At 44.0% G+C, this 14,716-nt stretch overlaps 1 protein-coding gene across 11 annotated transcripts in view; it reads right to left on the bottom strand.

Moving 5' to 3' along the window:
* The window catches only part of TRPM8 (transient receptor potential cation channel subfamily M member 8), a 58,664-nt gene that overhangs the window by 19,842 nt on the left and 24,106 nt on the right, over positions 1-14,716 (bottom strand). For 6 of the 11 annotated variants that reach the window (XM_064159713.1, XM_064159693.1, XM_064159704.1 and 3 more), the window contains 9 exons: positions 14,325-14,522; positions 11,353-11,455; positions 10,316-10,434; positions 9,694-9,984; positions 8,558-8,653; positions 7,586-7,715; positions 5,002-5,147; positions 4,178-4,290; positions 953-1,660 (listed from right to left, as the gene is read on the bottom strand). In XM_064159713.1, the coding sequence (XP_064015783.1) occupies positions 1,372-1,660; positions 4,178-4,290; positions 5,002-5,147; positions 7,586-7,715; positions 8,558-8,653; positions 9,694-9,984; positions 10,316-10,434; positions 11,353-11,455; positions 14,325-14,522 (1,485 nt within the window). In that variant the 3' untranslated portion in view covers positions 953-1,371. Of the gene's footprint in view, positions 1-952; positions 1,661-4,177; positions 4,291-5,001; positions 5,148-5,542; positions 5,703-5,730; positions 5,816-7,585; positions 7,716-8,557; positions 8,654-9,693; positions 9,985-10,315; positions 10,435-11,352; positions 11,456-14,324; positions 14,523-14,716 lie in introns of those variants that run through there. The other 5 variants (XM_064159752.1, XM_064159721.1, XM_064159728.1 and 2 more) reach the window with 5 other exon arrangements.

Here is a 14,716-nt window from a genome sequence, read left to right as displayed (position 1 = left end):
TATTAAGGACACAGATACTACTATTTTGACTGCAGATTTGCACCAGTGCACACAAAAATCTATCTTGGATGAAGATGGAGAGAAACTTGCTGAGAAGCTCAGAGGAGTGGGACACTGCCCTGTATTCTGCTTCTTAGCAAAATGGGTTTGAAGCCAGGACACTGACTTAAGAGAATTTTAAATCTTCAATAATAGCTCTTTTTTAGCTGCCTCCACTCCCACAATCAAACTGGCACAGTCTGGCCTCCAGCTATTAAGGGGATTACTGGGATCCAAAAGCTGCTCTGCCTGCTCAAGTTGGTTAGAAATAGTGAGATTGGGGGTGGGGGTAAGGTTAAAAGGTTCTCTCCCTAACATTTTCCCCAGGACTTTTGCTGGGTACGCACGGGAAGTGCAAGGACAGGTCCAGAGACACGAGAACCTAAATCAGCAGAAACAAACACTCCATTAGTGTTTTCATTGAAACAAAGTCTTTTACTTTTCCCTCATTTTCCTTAGCAAATAAAGTTGCCTAAAACAGGGTACCACCTTGACTATCAAAAAGGAGAAAGATCACACAGCAAGTTAAGCACAGTAACAACATTTGGCAATGTAATTTGAGCTCATGCAAGAAAAGTTATTGCAGGGTGGGCTGGTCCAGCAGATCACCCACAAACACTCATGAGGACTCTAATGCCATACAGGACAATCAGAAAGCAGCACTGCATTGAAACCACACACTCATTTCTCTTCTGACCTCGCCATCATCCTCCCACTGTTTTGAAGGCTGGTTGGTAGAGACCAGCTTGCCTGAAAACCAACATATTTCAAATGTCTCCTTAGATATGAAGTGAGAAGAATATCAACTACATGGATGGCTAAAAAAAAACAGCCCCACATGCTGTTCCCACACCACACCAGCATAAAGAATGCAAGCAGTCCAAATCCAGTCCTTAGGACTACATGAAAATAGCAAGAATTCTATTCATGACTGAAAGATAAATAGAAGCACGTCATAATACAGTGCTTATTGGTTAAAAAAAATGGGGGTAGTGTGTGGAAAAGAGGCAGGAATAATTTAATCTAGAAGTATGCACCTAGAGAAATGTGTTGTGTCTAAGTTCCTTGTGTCTAACTTCCTGTTTGAAACTGTTTTGGCAATCCAAGCCGAATAGTCCTGAGAAATGCCACTACTGACATCAGCGTATCTGCACAGCCTCAAAGTCACTACACATTCCTCTTGGTGCATAGGCATTGCAGTTACTGGGATGTAAGCAGAAATTAAACATTGTAGGATGGGAGAAATAAAATTTATTGTGCCTTGAGTTGCCTGAATATATCTCCCAAAAAGTGGTTCCCTTGTAATTTAGAAGCAGCCTGCACTGACTTATGCTACTGCAAGGGGAAAACCCCCAAGGCTTTTAACCTAGCACTAAGCGGTTTTGGTTTGCAAGCGCTGCCTACTTGTCTCACTTCATCACAAAGCAGAATGAAGACCAGGACGTAAAGGATGATCTCCAGGGCAGTAGGTTCCTTCTGGAAATCCATAAGCAACACGTAGGCAAAGAGCAACAGGAAAGCGATGTAGAAGATGACATTCCAGGAGAAGACCACAAAGGGAGAGGTGAAGAAAGACACATAATACAGGAAGAGCTTCTTACTCTTCTCCACAGGCTTTTTCCTGAGGAATTAAAAGAGAGATAATGTCTCAAAGCATAGATTTTATACCTGGAAAGATTTGTGCTCTTCAAAATGAAAATGAGAAAGGGGCAAAGTTTAGCAAGGAGACATTAAAGGGTCCTACATCTACTGAATTCAGGCACATGAATTGGCACAGCTCCAGAACACGCTGAGGACAGGATCGCTCAAAAACTTGTTCAGTCATTAAATAGATTTATCTGAGAGTCGAGAACACTCAAACAGGTTCCTCAGAGTAGGTGTGAGTCTCCATCCTTGGAGAGACTCAAACTCTACACAGATGCAGCCCTGAGCAACCTACTGTAGCTGACCCTGCTTTGAGCAGAAGGTTGGATTGAGCAATCCAGATGAGAGGTTGACTGAGAGGTAATCATAGAATCAACCAGGTTGGAAGAGATCTCCAAGATTATCCAGTCCAACCTATCACACAGCCCTAGCCAGTCAACTAGACCAAGGCACTAAGTGCCTCATCCAGTCTTCTCCTGAGCACCTCCAGACACAGCAACTCCACCACCTCCCTGGGCAGCCCATTCCAATGCCAGTCACTCTCTCTGGGAAGAACTTCCTCCTAACATCCAGCCTATACCTCCCCCAGTACAACTTAAGACTGTGTCCCCTTGTTCTGTTGCTGGTTGCCTGGCAGAAGAGACCAACCCCCACCTGGCTACAGCCTCCCTTCAGGTAGTTGTAGACAGCAATGAGGTCACCCCTGAGCCTCCTCTTCTCCAGGCCAAACATCCCCAGCTCCCTCAGCCTCTCCTCACAGGGTTTATGTTCCAGACCCCTCACCAGCTTCATCTCCCTTCTCTGGACACATTCCAGCACCTCAGCATCTCTCTTGAATTGAGGAGCCCAGAACTGGACACAGCACTCAAGGTGTGGCCTGACCAGTGCTGAGTACAGGGGAAGAATAACCTCCACTGTCCTACTGGCCACACTGTTCCTGATGCAGGCCAGGATGCCATTGGCTCTCTTGACCACCTGGGCACACTGCTGCCTCATCTTCAACTACTATCTATCAGTACCCCCAGGTCCCTTTCCTCCTGGCTGCTCTCAGCCACTCTGTCCCCAGCCTGTAGTGCTGCTTGGGGTTGTTGCGGCCAAAATGCAGAACCCTGCACTTGGCCTTGTTAAATCTCATCCCATTGGCCTCTGCCCACCCATCCAGCCTGTCAGGGTCCCTCTGCAGGACTCTCCTACCCTCCAACAGATCCACACCTGCTCCTAGCTTGGTGTCATCTGCAAACTTACTGATGCTGGACTCAATTCCCTGGTCCAGATGATCAGTAAAGATATTGAACAGGACTGGACCCAGCACTGATCCCTGGGGCACACCACTAGTGACTGGCTGCCAACTGGATGTGGCACCATTCACCACCACTCTCTAGGCCCACCCCTCAAACCTGTTCTTGACCCATATCAGAGTGAATCTGTCCAAGCCATGAGCTGCCAGCTTTGCCAGGAGCTTGTTGTGGCAGACAGTGTCAAAAGCTTTGCTGAAGTCCAAGTAGACTACATCCACAGCCTTCCCCACATTCACCAGGCAGGTGACCTGATCATAAAAGGAGATCAGGTTGGTCAGGCAGGACCTGCCCTTCCTAAACCCATGCTGGCTGGGCCTGATCCCTTGGCCATTCTGTAGGTGCTTTGTGATGGCACTCAAGATGACCTGTTCCATCACCTTGCCTGGCACTGAGGTCAGGCTGACAGGTCTGGAATTTCCTAGTTCTTCCCTTCTGGCCCTTCTTGTGCATGGGCATCACATTGGCAGCTTCCATTCTTCAGGGACCTCTCCAGTGAACCAGGACTGCTGACAAAAGATGGAGAGTGGCTTGGCCAGCTCAGCTGCCAGCTCTGTCAGCACCCTAGGATGGCTCCCATTTGGTTCCATGGACTTGTGAGGATCCAAGTGGCTCTGCATGTCCCTTACTTCTTCCTTGTGGATTACAGGAAGGTTATACTGGTCCTTGACTCCATCTGCTAGCTGAGGAGGCAAGTTGTCCTGCAGACAACCTGTCCTAGTATTGAAGATCAAGGCAAAGATCAGCATTTTCCTCATCTTTTGTTACAATAATCCCCTCTTCATCCTCGTTTATGTTTATAAATATGTAAAGAGTGAGTTCCAGGAGGATGGAAGCCAGGCTCTATTTGGTGATGCCCGAGGACAGGATAAGGGGCAATGAGTGGAAGTTGAGGCATAGGAAGTTTCATGTAAACATGAGGAGAATTTTTTTCACTCTGAGAGTGACAGAACACTGGAACAGGCTGCCATGGGGTGTTGTGGAGTCTTCTTTTCTGGGGATACTCAAAACCCCCCTGGACATGTTCCTGTGTGATCTCATATAGGTGATCCTACTCTGCAGGGGGTTTGGACTGATGATCTTTCAAGGTCCCTTCCAGTCCCTGACATTCTCTGATTCTGTGAATCTCCAGTAGTCCCTCCCAACCTGATCCTATGATTAACTTATTTGCTTCTGCTAATGAGGTGCCAGTTGATTACCTGAATGAGATGAAACCACAGCCTAATAAAGGGAAAAAGAACAGACATAGTATAATCTTCCAGTTCTTAGTATCTCTTGAAATCTCTCCATACCACTGCTTGGAAAGAAAATTCTGCAGGGAAGAAGAAAACATCCTCATTTGTTCTAACAGCAATACAATAACCTAGGAATGCTATTAAATGACACTTAATGTAGTTAAAAAAACAACACCCTAAAATTAGATTTCAAATGAGATTCCATTTCAACAATACAAAAGGCTTTCTGCACCAGTCTGCAGGTTCCTTGGTCCAGCCATCCTACAGTCCACATGATGAGGAGCTCAGTGTGAGGCTGAGCAGGACTTGACCTGGTTTAGGAGGCAGTTTACATTACACCAGGCACTACATTCACACTGTGCCTACATGGGAGCTATGTCAACTTCTGGCAGTCTTTATCACCAGGCTCGTTACGATTTACAGCTCTAAATCAAGTCTTCCCCTTGTGACTTAGCATTTGTGGACAGATCAGCCGCTGCTTATTTTGAGAAAGAAGAGCTGCACAGCCTGTTCCCAGCACCAGCTCTTTGAGATGCATGTCACAGCACTGCAGACTCTAGTTTTGCAGGACACAGCCATGCTGATGCCACGCAAAGCTCAATGTTCACGGGGCTGGGAAACCTCACCTGGGGGCTCTCATTTCCATGAAGACAGTGTTTGAGCATCAACCTTTCCTAGGCTGTTCGTGTGGATGTAGTATTTTCACAGCAAGAATATTCACTTCTATTTAAGTGACTCCAATTACAGTAGTTACAGTAATCTGTGCACTTTATTTTCACTGACCTTACCTGCACCCCTGGCTGTGCAATGAACTGCTGGTCTTTAGCTTCCACTGCAAGTTCCAGACAATTGCATCCTCCCCAGGCTTCACAGGAATAAGTTAGCAGCTGCTCAGCCAGATCTTCGTCGTTGCTGTAGCACTCTGTGAACAGCTCTGGAGGAGAGAGGCAGCCTGACACTGAGCTCCAGCTTCTAACTCCATTTCCCACCAACTTGAGTGCAGTTGTCTTCAATGACTTCCAAAGTATAACATTTGTGATTGCAAAACATGCACACACAAGAACTCTTTCCTCATTTTCAGCATAGTAAAACAATATGTGTGTTGCTTCACAACCTCACTTGCATGTATTAAGCTTTCCTGCCGAATTCATGCCTGGATAGGAATCTGTAAGAGCAAACCAGCTCACAGAGAGGTAGCATTAAGATAAGTTCTGCACTAAAAAGACATCAGGGCAAATATTAACTTCTCCCAATCACATGACTCAATATATCATCTTATTTATTTAGCACCAATCTGATGACTTATAAATCAGTCTCAGTAGTCCCATATCAACAGTAGAGCTGAGTAACAAGGGCAGAACCTGATGCTTTTCACTAGGAAATGTGTTGCAAGCAGAGTTGTTTTAGAAGATTCTCAAGCGTCTTATTCTGCCCAAAGATTTTTCACACTCTGGAAGCTTCCCACTCAAAGGCCATTCTGTTGGTGTATCTGTGACAGAGAACAACTGCCCTGGTGAGCAAGTCAGCCTCTTCTAAATCCCACCAGGCTTCACTAGAATCTCTTCTGTCCAGCAGGTCCCTCCCCAGGCGTTTCACTAGCAGCTGTGTTACGGTAACAGGAGGATGAGCACATACAGCAATACCTTTGGCTGCTCTTATACACAGACTACAATTTCCAGGTAGATCTTGATAGATTTCAATGGGACCTATTCATTTCTCAGTGTCTTGCTGTATAGTCAGGCCTGAGGGATGTGAATACCTCTAAGAAACTCTATTAAGCATTTTTCACTTTGTAAAATAGGAGACACTGTCAGGTAACAGAGAAGATATTTTCACAACGTGGCTTTGTTCCACTCCTTAGTAGGCAGTGAAATACCTTTGCTGATAGATACACAAACAAAAATAAGGCTCAGGTTCAAGAGGCCATTCTAGCCTCCATGAGCACCAGAAAAGGGACAAACATGGCCTGCTCTTAGGGGCACCAAAACAATAGCCATCTGAGGAGATTTTCAAGATTTGGCTAAACAAAGCCATGACTGAACTGATTTACTCCTGGTGGTAACCTCACTTCAATGGCAAGACTGGACTAGAGACTTACAGAAGCCCTTTCCTGCAACATTTCTGTGGGCTCCTATTCAACCTAAGGGCTACTGAACTTTACCTGTCACTGACTAGATTTATGTTGGTGACAGCAGATTTCTGTGCAGCAGTGCAGTTACAAACTCACAGTTCTCTGCATCAAGCAAGACAAGAAGCCCCAGAAATAACACCATGTTATATTTCCCTCCAACTTAAGGAGCCAAAGCCCTGCACGACAGATAAGCTTGACTTTCTAAGCTGTGGGTGCCACCAATTGACTTCTGCTTTATTACTGCCAGCTGTGCTGGGTTTCTTTTACATGCTTCTCTGAATAAATGGCAGGATAACTAGTCACTGAGACATGTTAGCATCATCACTCAGGAAATGAAGTCCTAAAAAATCAGAACATGCCTCTACTCTTCCCATCAGCCATTATCCTCATTAAATATGAAACCACTGGTCACTGCAGGACTCAGTTCTGTGTTGCTGACAGTCCTTGCAATAGGAGAAACTGAAAGCCATACAAAGCAAGAAAAATAACTGAGCTAGATCTAAAACTCCTAATGAGCAACTGCATGCTCGTTGTCAAAGAATAAGGATTTTGCAGTCAGAATTTAGTAATTCAATCTGTTTTTTACCTGCAATTTATTCTCATGCCCCAAAAGTACGCCTGTAAACTTAAAGGGTGGCCTTTCTCAACCTGATTACTACCAGCACTCATGCAGAAAACTTCCCTTACCCTGTATTGCCCTTGCTGTTTCTGGGCTCCTTTTTCATTCAGTCCTGTCATTAGAGCTAAGTAGCTTTTTTTCCCAAGGAATGGAATTTTCTACCCCCATAAAAGAACCCCACAACATCCACCTCTGGAGGCAACCTGTTCAGACAAGACATACAGTTCCTACAGGGAGCAGATGGTGTAGCAGAAATTTCCAAGCAGTAAAAAACACATTTTGACACTAAGAGGAAGCATTTAATGTGGAGTATCTAGTTTTATAAATAAGGCTTGCTTTCCACTTCTGTTTGAGATGTCATTTCTCTTCTTTAAAATTCAAGCTGGATGTCTGGGCAGCATTTCAGGCAAACTGATTGAGTTACTTTGCCTTGCCTTTTGCCGAACAAAACCAGAAGGGTTATCAGTTCGGCTTCACACAAAATAAAAACATCACTGTGCAATCACTGATACACCCCAGCCTTGGAGATCACTGAAACATGTAATGTTCCAGGAAAGGAAACTAATTCCTGGTCTCCAACCCATCCTATTAAATTTCTAAAGGACTTCAAGAAGACACTTACCTACTGCTCTTGTCTCGTACTCATTAGCGAGTTCCTCAGACTCACCAGCAGCATTTATATCATTCTTTACCTTCGCCATGCTCTTCAGAAGCTTGCTGGCTCCGAGGGCTGCCAATGTACAACCTCTGGTCTGTGGAGAGAGAGTTAAGTCATGGAAAGCTACCTGGAAAAGGAATGTGATCTTTTCTTTAAAAATCATGTCCCTTTTTGCAACAGCTACTCAATTCTCAGTCATGACTGGTAAATGAAGACCCACTTCCACAAAATAAATGGTAGCCATCAATGTACTGGTTTGATAATAACATTATGAGCAGTTTGAAAAGCTCTGATATTTAATAGTTACATATGTGGCATATAGAGAGGGCATTGTCTCTCAGGCTGAAGATTCACAAAAGAGAGCCTGTGGTGTCGTGAGCTACACTACCAGTTTCACTGTCCATCAGTCTAAACCAGCTGAGTGTACCCAGAACTTCCCAGGCTATGTTGGTGCATTCCTTTCAAAAAAGCTACATGTGCAGGGAAGAAGCATTCTGTTTCAGGCACAAAGATCAATAGGAATCCAGGCATCCATTAGATGTGCTTGCATTAGCCTCACATTAGCCTGCAAATTATGTGTTTGGTGATTGCACCAAAAGTTAGAAACAGATTTCTGTCAAATATGTGGGATCAGAACATATCCATAGTGTGCAATGGATGGGAACTCAGCATCCAGTCTTGAACACAGAGGAGAACATACAACTAAAGCTAAAAGCTAGCTTGGACTGCAGACTCTCACATGACGTTAGAAACAAAAGTATGAAATCCACACCCAAAACCAAAATGGGTGACATTAAACCTCCTTCAGAGTCATATAGCAATTATCTCTTGTGGGTTTGTGTATAAAGATAGACCCAATGCCTTCAAAGGCCTGCAAGTCACAGACAAGAAACATTGTGCTGTTTGCAAGAAGATACAAAGGAGAATTCAACTTACTTGCTCCCAAATTACTTTAGACAACTCTTTCTTGTTCTGAAGAACTGACCAAATGAACAGAGCTTGTAATGGGTGTCTTGTGATAGGACACTCATCCTGAAATATAGAGCAACAACTCTTCAGGCCCAGGGTCAATAAACTGTTTTCAACTGCAACAAATCCTAGCCTGCCAAGCTCCTGTTTTCATGTTTTCTTCCTTTTACAACCAGCCCACTAATCATCTCTCAGCTGTCTGGTATTTGGCACACACTAATATAAGTTAGGCCTTACATTATCCTATGTGGTGTGGAGGAAGCAGTCTCCCTTTTTCTCCTGGAGTCAGCATTGAAAGTCGTTTGGGTCAAAGTTGACAAAGACTTGACACTTTAGGTTTAGTGAACACAGATGAAGTTCTTCTGAAGAGAATATTGGCTTTATACCAACATGGCTTTAAGGAAGACCCTGAGCTTCACAAGAACTTAAACAAAGAATTTCTATAGCACTGCCTTTTTTTGCATTAGACCTATTCACACCTACCCATGGCGAAGCCATCGCAAAATGACTCCTGAGCAATGCACCTTCAGGGAGTAACAAACTTTGCTGAAAACTCACAGCAAATCAGCATTTTCAAGCCAAGCTTCCCCTAAGTGCCATGTTTTGCATCTCTGAAGTCAACAATTGATTTAAAAAGCTTCCCATCTGAAGCCCATGTTTCAGGTTTGAAACTCACTTTGGATCTGATGTTCTGCCCTGCTAAGCTCTTATAGTCAGGTTTTACCTGCAATTAAAGTCCAGGAAGTGCTCGGCATCCTTGCAGCAAGCAAGGGTTAATATACAAGAGTCTGTACCAAAATATAAGAGTCCAAATGCTTTATGCACCTCTGTACTGGACTCTGAACTTCACAAGCACACTCCAAGCATAATTAGGGTATTTATTGCTCTAATAGGAAAATTTTCAACTCAACACCCAAATAAACTCCCATATTTTTTGTGTAGTGAAATGGCCCTCACATGCATTTGTAAAATGGGGCAGTATGTGAAATGTAAGACAAGGTGGAGGATGTTAAAGCAAGTTCTGCTATGCCAGAAACCAAACATGATGGTTATCTTTTTTCTTTCAGAGGACACATAGTGCAATCGAACTGCTCGTCGCTTACTGGAAGATGTATTTTCGTCTCATCCTTGCTGTTTTTGTCATCTCTTTTGAGACCTCTTCGGAAGTCTTCGACCATCTTCCACACAAAAGTGAGAAGTGCATCGTTATAGGAGTTCTTTGCAATCTGCAGGTTTTTGAACACCAGGCTGCTGAAGTTGTTTGTGTACAGCTCTCTAAGGACCTCTGTGGTAAGGAACTTCCTCAGATTCAAGCCATTTTCCAGGAAGAGACGGACGAATTTAGGCCTGTCTTTCACTAGGGCTGTGAACATGACGTCCTGTAGGTCAGCAGACTAGGAAGAAATGGAAAAGTGAATATTAGGGCACAGGAAACAAGTAAAGCTTACCTAAGGCCTTGACATATGTGTGTAACTGCCACATGTTCCTTCATGCTGCCACATTCGCACCAGAATCAGGTGTATGCAATTGCCCTTATTGGTTAGCTTAGAGTACTTCTGGAATGGGCAGATAACCTTTACAATCACTGATGTCAGTACAAGGAAGAGTAGGCACTCCTGCATATCATCAGAGAGGTTGGGGTGCTAAGAGAGTGGCTGTTCTTACAATGTCTCTCTTTCCACTGCTCCCCTGTCCCATATTGCTGTGCCCAGAAGTGGTCTGTACCTCCCAGTTGCGGTCATTGGTGAAGATCTCATCGTTGGCCAGGTCTAACTGGTTCCACTCCAGCAGCAGCTTCAGCTGCCCATTCCAGTTGTCTCTCTCATGTTCATTGGTGCTGAAAGCTGCAGAGAAGGAACAATCCTCTAGGTAAAAGACCAGAGAGAGAAGAGCTTCTTGGCATATTTATTCATCTCTGCTTTTTGCACTCTACTTGACAAGACCCCTCTCAAGTGTCTTTCCCCAGGCTCATGTACATCTTCCTGACTGGATTTTAGAGGATGATGGAGGCTCAGACACATATTTATGGTTCAGCATAGGTCATAAACAAGCTACCAGGAGCACCTCATCAAGCAAAATAAACACAACATTTTCTTCAGGCTCCTCAGTGTCCTGCATTGTCTACACAAAATAAATTCTACAGGATTCTCAATGGAGCCCTACACAAAAAGTGTCATAAGCAGCTGTAACATGTGTAGGCTTTCTCCAAGTACAAACAGTAAAATGAGGTCAAGACAGCAACCTTTACTGAGTACCAGTACTACTGCTCTGGCGGAGTAGTAGAGTCCATGTCTGAATTACTCATAGTAACAAGTCACTGGGATTTGAATGAGTTAAGAGTTAGGAGCAGCCCTGCATACTGAAAGTTAATTAGCTGGATATTTCTCTCCCTGCTGAATGTCAGTCAGTCTTCTTCAATAATCCAGATATACACCAAAATATATTTGATTTTACATTGCAGTAACCCGCAGTAAAGATCCTTTGCTTGGTTTCCTGGCTCCTGGTTGCACTGCATACTTGTAGCTCTCAGAGATGCTATCCCACCATCCCCAAAGTTCTGCTAAATGCCTTTGATCTCACTCGCACTTACAGCTCCCAAAACATTGCTGTAGCCTGTTTGCATCACTTGAGGTGAAGACAAGATTCCATTGTGACAGAGGCTTAACTCTAGTGAGATGGCACTGCTCTAAGGCAGCCTGTTCAAGATCAGCATCTTTTCCCATTAAAAATAAACCAAAACCCCAGAAGAAACAATCACTTGCCTTTGTACAGAGCAAAGGAAATGGCATTGCTCACAATTTCATCTCCAGCCTCTTCTATTTTGATAACTGTCAGTAAATGAGGGCTCTCAAGGACTTCTTTGATCTACAAAAATGAAAAGTTCAATTTCAAAGCCATCTTAGGCTGTTTAGTAGCTGATTTCCTAGAGCATCTTTCAAAGAAATTTCCCATCATATCATAGCAAAGCTGCTTATCATCAGTCTCCTTTCTACATGCAGTTGAAATTTCATCAAGTCTAGATAGAAGTAATGAGTTTTATTTTAAAGTCACCAAAGCACAGGATTAATTATCCTATGAACATACAGCAAATAACTGATTCCCCTGTGCAGAACATTATAACAAAAAATGTAATCTCAATAATTAGAAATAATTCAAAGTAAAAACAGATTCTGACAGCACAAGTTCCAAAAACTGCCTGGCAGTTCACTGGAGACCAGTTTCTACCTCCTTGTGCTTTATCAAAATTGGAGATTATTTCTCACACAGCCAAGATTTGTGCATTTCCTTTAATTCAGGAGCACAGAAGACAAATAATCTTTGCTATTCTTGACTGCAGCAGGTGATACACTCCAAAGCCACTCAGCAGAAGCTGTGAGGAGTGACCACACAGGTAAAATTGCCTTCAGCAGCAACATGCTCCCCAGTGCAGAGCTCCTTCTGGAAACCAGAGGCTTGTGGTCTGCTTGTGGATGTGACAGGCTCGATGCTCAAAGTGCAAGCTCCCTCATGACTTCTGCAGGACTGTCTCTGCTAAAGGCAAGGTCCTATTGCTGTCCCTTTTCCTGTAACCTTCTTATTACAGAAGCAGATAATCACTGAGATTGAAATGTAGCTCTAGAGATCTAGTCCAAGCCCACTCTTCAAAATAGGGTCAAGCAGAGAAGGTTGCCCAGGGGAACTTGCAGATTGACCTACGGACTTGCTTTGCCAAGCTCTGAGACCAAGAGATTTAACTCAGGCCTTGCCAGAAACGACAGCTGCTTAAACTTTAATACCAGAAGCTTTACTTGGTTTATATTAAAGAAAATATATACAAAAGTTTGAGAGCTTTCTCTGGGACCTGCAAACAACTTGCAACAGTTATTAATTTTTTTTGGGTACTTTGGAAGTCAGGGGCAAGGTGCAGAAGGCTGAGAAAAATGGCTTTATGTGTAGAAGAAACCATATAACATTTTCCATCCTTTATTATGGATTTGAACTGAGTCTTGAACTTGTAATCACTGCCTACTATGAGCACAGGTAAGAGTTAATTTACCAAGAGCAGATAACAAAATCACATCCTAGGATAAAACATTGGGCAGTTAACTGAGAAAGTGAATTAGCTCAAGTTGATGAATTGTTCACTGGACTGAAGTGTTCTTGCAACTAAGGCTTATGAAAAATCACAGAACACTAAGACTGGAGCTGTTTTTTTTTTTCTGTGCACACAGAGATGTTATGTAATGGTTGGACTTGATGATCTTATGGTCTTTTCCAAGCAGGTGATTCTATTTAGAAGAGCAGAATCATAGAATCAACCAGGTTGGAAGAAACCTCCAAGATCATCCAGGCCAACCTAGCACCCAGCCCTAGCCAGTCAACTAGACCATGGCACTAAGTGCCTCATCCAGGTTTTTCTTCAACACCTCCAGGGACAGCAACTCCACCACCTCCCTGGGCAGCCCATTCCAATGGCAAATCTCTCTCTCTGGGAAGAACTTCCTCCTAACATCCAGCCTAGAGCTACCCTGGCACAACTCGAGACTATGTCCCCTTGCTCTATTGCTGGTTGCCTGGGAGAAGAGACTGACCTCCACCTGGCTACAGCTTCCCTTCAGGTAGTTGTAGACAGCAATGAGGTCACCCCTGAGCCTCCTCTTCTCCAGGCTAAACAACCCCAGCTCCCTCAGCCTCTCCTCACAGGGCTGTGTTCCAGGCCTCTCACCAGCTTCGTTACCCCTCTCTGGACATGTTCCAGTATCTCAATATCTCTCTTGAATTGAGGAGCCCAGAACTGGACACAGTACTCAAGGTATATCTAAAACCAGGTCCAGCTGAAGGCCAGGTAACCAGAAAGTTACAACCATTTTCCAAGACTGACCCAAGCAACCCAAGATATCAGATGCTCTCCTCACTTCTTCAGTTGACCCAGTTTCCAGAGAGCACTCTTCTAACAAGTGGTTACCTATGGCATCACAACAGTGACTACATTCTGAAGGCTCTATGCCTGGTCTAAGAGGCAAAAAAGAACACAATCAGAATTTGCTGGTGTAGACACAGTGTTGTACCTTCAACTGTATCCCATGTACACAGGATTAGTAATTCAAGCCACAGAATCTCAGTGGAGACTGCAGGCTGCTGTTGAGAAACACCAACCGAGCCTCTAGTCCTAAACTTCCTACATCTACTCAGAGGGAAATAATTTAAGGGGTGAAGGAAGACAGACAAGAACTTTTGGAATGAATGGGGGAATCCTGAAGTCAAATCACTACAACCTAAAAGTTCTTGGGGTAGCAGCAATAACACTTTGTCTCTAAGCAGTTCAGCAGGATTTAGCACTGTAAGTGCAAATCTCCAATTTCCGCAATTTCACAAAGCATGCAAAGGAATTGCAACATCAACACCAGCACATCATCCAAGAGACACAGCCAGCAGCCAGAGGAGCTGCAAGCATACAGGAAGCACACCATACATCTGGTCTTGGCTTTGCTGTGTCTAGACATGTGCTACCTTTCTAAGGGACTGTCATTGCCCACTCCCTTTGTTCCAGTCCATATAAGTCAAAAAAGTCTGGGATTTTTCTTTTTAAATCCTGATGCACATATATGAAGTCCAGGAGCACTGCACATCCTATATGCACCACCTAACAGCAACATCCATAATTTGGAAGGCACTATCTGCTTCTCATCTCCAATTTCCTCCACCCTTCTCCCCCTCCCAGCCCTGCTAGTTCCCTATGGTAGCACACACTTACCCACTTGATCCAGCTTTCAGTCTCCTCTTCTGAGAGCCTTGAAATAGTACGAGGCAGATACCTGAGCAAGCTCTCCTTGACGCATGAAGAAGCAAGAGTGCCTTCTGCCTCCACCAAGCTAGCAATAACATCAGCAATTCGGCCAGAGCCTTCCACCACAACACAGGGAATCTTACTCTTGATGGCCACATTGATAGACTAAGGAGTCAGAGAGGAAGAGGTGATCACTTGAAGCCTGACTGTGTTACTCAGTATGTAAGTCTAGAGACTGAAGGTTTGATTAGGTGAGAAAAACAGAAGCTCACAGTCCAGAGCAATATTTTTATTGCTACCCACTGACACCTTACTAATGATGACACTTTAAAACAGCATTCATCTAATGACAGGAGGCT

Source organism: Pogoniulus pusillus, chromosome 2, assembly GCF_015220805.1.
Source record: "Pogoniulus pusillus isolate bPogPus1 chromosome 2, bPogPus1.pri, whole genome shotgun sequence".
NCBI classification, from domain to species: domain Eukaryota; kingdom Metazoa; phylum Chordata; class Aves; order Piciformes; family Lybiidae; genus Pogoniulus; species Pogoniulus pusillus.
The sequence above is the reverse complement of the archived record's forward strand: the minus strand, read 5'-3'. Positions and strand labels throughout refer to the sequence as shown.